Source organism: Nematolebias whitei, chromosome 2 (genome assembly GCF_014905685.2).
Source record: "Nematolebias whitei isolate Nwh7 chromosome 2, NemWhi1, whole genome shotgun sequence".
Classification (NCBI taxonomy): Eukaryota; Metazoa; Chordata; class Actinopteri; order Cyprinodontiformes; family Rivulidae; genus Nematolebias; species Nematolebias whitei.
Genome location: NC_056499.1, coordinates 14,392,366 through 14,397,365, shown reverse-complemented (window position 1 = coordinate 14,397,365; position 5,000 = coordinate 14,392,366). Strand labels below are relative to the sequence as shown.

At 40.1% G+C, this 5,000-nt stretch overlaps 1 protein-coding gene across 1 annotated transcript in view; it reads right to left on the bottom strand.

Moving 5' to 3' along the window:
- LOC119429409 (consortin) overlaps positions 1 to 4,401 on the bottom strand; it is a 5,286-nt gene extending 885 nt beyond the window's left edge. Inside the window, exons 1-6 of the mRNA XM_037697046.1 lie at positions 4,390 to 4,401; positions 4,118 to 4,184; positions 3,109 to 3,665; positions 2,511 to 2,678; positions 642 to 783; positions 1 to 262 (exon numbers count right to left, since the gene is read on the bottom strand). The exon at positions 1 to 262 is cut by the window's left edge and continues 885 nt beyond it. Coding sequence (XP_037552974.1) covers positions 54 to 262; positions 642 to 783; positions 2,511 to 2,678; positions 3,109 to 3,645 — 1,056 coding nt within the window. The 5' untranslated portion in view covers positions 3,646 to 3,665; positions 4,118 to 4,184; positions 4,390 to 4,401 and the 3' untranslated portion in view covers positions 1 to 53. The remainder of the gene's footprint in view (positions 263 to 641; positions 784 to 2,510; positions 2,679 to 3,108; positions 3,666 to 4,117; positions 4,185 to 4,389) is intronic.
- Between the last annotated feature and the right edge of the window lie 599 nt (positions 4,402 to 5,000).

Here is a 5,000-nt window from a genome sequence, read left to right as displayed (position 1 = left end):
AACCAAAGGAATCTACCCGTCAGTGGCTCCAAAATGATGACAATGGTTTTCTGCTATGAGCCAGGAGCAAACCAGTGTTGGAGCTGAGAGATCCCACGATGTATCTGGTCCATGTAGAAGTCTGCGTTTTTAGAGAAGTCCTGGCAGACTGAGGACTGGGCATCACCAAATGCACAATAAAGGGCAGTGCCACCAATACTGATCACTACAGTAACCAGACAAAGAAGGAAGAGAAGCAGACAGGAGTCTCCACTGCCAACGTCTGCAGAAACAAAAGATACAAGGAATCAGAGTGGAGAAGATCAGAAGAGCAAACTAATGTAAACGTTGAAAAAGATGGAAATCTGTTGTGATTTTTGAATGTCACTGTTTTTCAGCTGCCGACCATGATTACTCGTCAAAATCATTTACACAATTATGATTAATTGGATTTGTAAGCAGTAATGCAACGACTCGTTTTCTTTCCAAGTTCAAGTTCAAGTAGGTTTTATTATCATTTCATCACATGTGGTACATGAGGTGGAACGAAATTGTGTACACAGGGTCCCAGTTACTGACCGTGTAACTTGTCTAATGATGGAATTTCATTAATTATAAGTTTATATTGGTTTATAAATCAGGAAATAAACTCACAAACATACCAGGGTCGTAGCTGTCATCAGGAACTTTGAAGCGCACACGTCTTTTGGCAGTGGGTTTTTCAGGTTTAGGCACTGAACTAACTTTGTCCACATAAACATCCTGCTTTTTCAGTATGGAAACAAGACCAGAGGCAGGGGTGATCTGGGAAGCAAAACAAATTAAACTTAAAAAAAAAAGTGTTAAGCAGCACAAACACAAGCACTGTTATAGACAATTCCTGTTAAAAAAAAAAATAAAAGCTTGTTTGAATTGTTCATTTTCACACAAAAAACAATGTCTGTCCATCTCTCAGCAGTTCACTGGATGTGTGAGGTGGCAGCACAAGACATAATCACCAGTGCTGAACTCGGGCTTGCTCTATCCCACCGCTGCCACACAGTCTTTGGGGCCGAGATGGGATAGAGGTAGGGCAGCTGACTTGGGACCAGAAAGCCGCGGTTCGACTCCCAGCCATTCCCACACGTCGTGGTGTCTCTGAGCAAGACATCCAATCCCTAACTGCTCCCCATGTGCTTACAAAGCTGCCCACTGCTCCACCTGGGTGCATCCCAGGTGTGATGGGTTAAATGCAGATAATTTCACCATTGTCTGGGAACATACAATGATGACTATTTCAGACTTCCCTTCCTTTCCCTTTATCAATACTTCAATATATTTACTATCAGATATTTCCAAATACTGGTACTGCATACTGTAATGCTGTGACTGAAGATATCCAGTAGGATTAAAGCAGTCTCTGGCCTGTTGACAAGATGAGCGAACTTCAACGACGGATGAACTTTGGCCAAGTCGTGCCAGCTCATCACATTAAACCTGACTCGTGTTATACTGTGCAGAAATAATGACATCATTCAATAGTTTGTGATTACGGTCCAAATGAGAGTAAAAATGTTCAAAGAAAAGCTTCTCAAATATCTTTACCCCTACTAATTTTATTATTACATATAAGATGTGCAGATTTAGGGTGCACTGATTGTATACTGTTTTATAAATGTAAAAACACACTAAAATAACTACTACAGTACTTCCAAATAATATGTTACAGTTGAAGACCGACTGCAGAGACACAAAACAAAAAGCTAAAATGACCTTCACCTTTCATTTACTACAATATGTATTCTTTAAACATTATTTAGTTCCTTGTACGATATTTTATAACCTTTAAAATGAAAGAGTTAATAGTCTAAGTTTTTAGATTCGCCACGCAAATTCTTATAAAATTACAACGGTTAGGTTATGCCAATAAGTCTGTTTTGACAAAACCGTTGCATAAAACAGCAAGATGTGTGGAGATGCAGACAGAACCCTTAAAACATGACCGAAGAGCAGATTTAAGAAAGAGCTTGACAAAAGTTTTTCTCCCACTGGCAAAAGATGAATGATAACCATGTTGCCTGCATCTTTGTGTTTGTATGTTTGTCTATAAGTAAAATATCTCACGAACCACTGGACACACACTTTAATGAAACTGTCAGAAAGTGATCAATGAATATAAATCTATAACTACCGGTAATTAACTTTTTGGAGCCAACCAAATTGAGGATAGCTGCCACAGTCAACTGACTTTAGAAAACAAGCAAAAAAAGGCTTTAATTCAGTCTTTTCTACTGTTATGGAGCTAAAACTTGGTGTGGTAGTAGCTGAGGGTGATTTACAACAGGTACTCCGAGCGTGACATCTCCGTGAGATTTTTACGGTTCGACCAAAACAGATATCACTGTCATTTCTCAACATGAGATGATCTTGGTTTAAAACTCATGAAACTGAGTAAAACTGCCATGAAAGGCAGCAGGCAATAGCTAGGCCTTTAAACTGAATCCATTACGGGAAACACTTTCAAAATAAACATATTTATCGGACGTACACACCTCCTCAACTGTGATGAGTTTTGCCATGTAGTCGAGTGCCGGAGCTTCTCTGAAGAGGTCAGCTTGGTCAAATTCATAGTCCTCTTCCTCCTCTGCACGCTGTTCCTGCCGCCTCGGATGAGCCTCTTCAGGAGGGAGTGTCTCCTCATGTAGCCAGGTTGTAGAGCTCTGCTCCAGTGATAAGGGAGAAAACATTTATAGCATTTATAGCATTTAGTTTGCGTCACCATAAAATAGTTGAGATAACTCCTTTTGCTGACTGCACTGCTATAACACTGATCTGAAATAAGTATTTAAATCTCATACATACATGTAAACACTGTTCAGATGAGAAATTATGCTAGGAAGGACATGTTGCATTTCCAGCAAATGGGACATTAAAAAAAAACAGAACAACTTATTTGTTAACATAAGCATGCAAAGCAATATAAACTCTTTACATAAAAATGACACCAACACTGGTAAACGCAAGTGACCCTACTGAATCAGTCCCAAGACATAAAACTCATACGTCTGTAAAAACCTGAAAGCCCTCGACGTTTTGAAATGTTTCTCCAATGTGTAATGGCCAGACACAGTCCAAAGATTTAGTAGGTACCTCGGTGTTTCGGCACTGCTGGCTCTCCGCATGTAGCCTCTCCGGAGTTAAATCCTCTGCCTGCAGCTGTTGTTCCACCAACTCTGCCCCGATGACCAGAGTCTCCACTGAGAGAGCTTTCAGACAGACATAAGAATCTTCTCCCATCTGCTTCTCCTCCTCTTCATCTTCTGCTCCCTCATCTTCCATCGCCTCCTCTGCCTCCTCTATATCACTCTTGGCTTCCTCACCCTTTGCTTCCTTTTCCTGTGCTGGACCTAAATCTTCTCCCTGCTGCTCTGCAGGATTGGACTGATCCATTTCTCCAGCTGTAGAGGGGTGCAGCCCGTTTCCTATGACTGAAGTGGTGCATTCTACCCCTTCTTCCACCTCTCTGCCATGGTCTTGTTTTTCTGTCAGCTTTGATTCATAGAAAATGGCCTTTCCCTCCAATTCTCCACTGGGGTCTTCCCTCTTCTTTTCAGAGGAATTGAGCTTTTCAAGCAAATTACTGGAGTGTCTGACAGAACAAGATGAGTCTTCAACTCTCTGCTCCATCCCTCCTTCAACCTGAAGGGCTAGAGAAATGAGCAAAACAAGGCAAATTGATCAATTTTACTAAAATATGCGTTAATACTTTACACTGATTACACTGACTTCTACTGTAGCAAGAACTGCTGCTGTCACATTTAAAGAAAGCTCTTCAAACACAAGCTTTAAGCACAATTAGACTCACAGATTACAACACTGCAAGTTGCTTGCATCTTAAATACAATGTGTGTCCATGTCTACGCACAGCTACATATCAATATCATAAATATTATTAGTATGATGAGCATAAGTCCAAACCCGAGATTTTAAAAACGAGACACATGCACAGCAAGCAGCAGCACAAACTGCAATGACAAACTAATTCAAACTTTAACATTTTTCTTATGAATATTTTATTCACCACAAAGGTTTTGTATGCCTCATCCTGATAACTACAAATATAAAATAATTACACTGCTACTGATGTGTTTAAACTCACTTGAGGAACATGAAGGCTGTAAATTCCCTCCGTCAGACTTGGGTCTCAAAACATCCAGAACTGCACACTGTAGACACATTCCCAAACAATATCTGTCGAGCTTCAGTACAACATTATACAAAATACCGTTGAATAATAAAAATAACCAACTGAAAATCAGGAGACTTAAAGATTTAAATACTGTGTAAACGTCAGGAAGTCCCTTGAAATGTTGTCCAGCTCTGTGTCACGCATGCAAATGCATTAAAAAAAAAAATCTGTGAATGTCTTACCTCAGCATTTCTTGTCCCGGGTCTATAAACAGAAGAGAGACAGAGTGAGACGGCTGAGAGTGTGGAGGGTCGCTTCTTGGTTTTAGTAAATGAAGACGCAAAAAACTGATGACCTTTCTCTGTTCTCTTAATCTAATATTAGCCTGAACACGTTTCCCTGACTAATAAAGTGTGCGTGTGTGTGTGTGATGTGTTCCTCATGTTGAAGGGAACAATATATCTGTTACTTTATGGTGAGGTTTAACATATTTAACTTACTCTAAAGTTTGGATTACATCACATAAGTTATGGTTTGGGTTAGAGTAAGTCTCCTGAAAATGAATACAAGTCAATATAGTGTCATCTGAAGTCAAGGAAACACGACCTTGTATATACAGTATGTACGTGCGTGCATGTGTTTAGCAAAGTGAAACTCTAGCAGAGTGGTGGCTCAAATGTCTAAAAGTGCAGAAGCAGCAGCAGCAGCTAAAGGCCACATGTTTTAACCATCTTCACGCGAGTGCTCATCACGCACCAGGACATGCGAGCTCAAAGTCACACAGATACACACACTCAACTAAAAGTTTACTAAATGTCCAGGTGTGTATGATATACAGGTCCTTCTAAAAAAA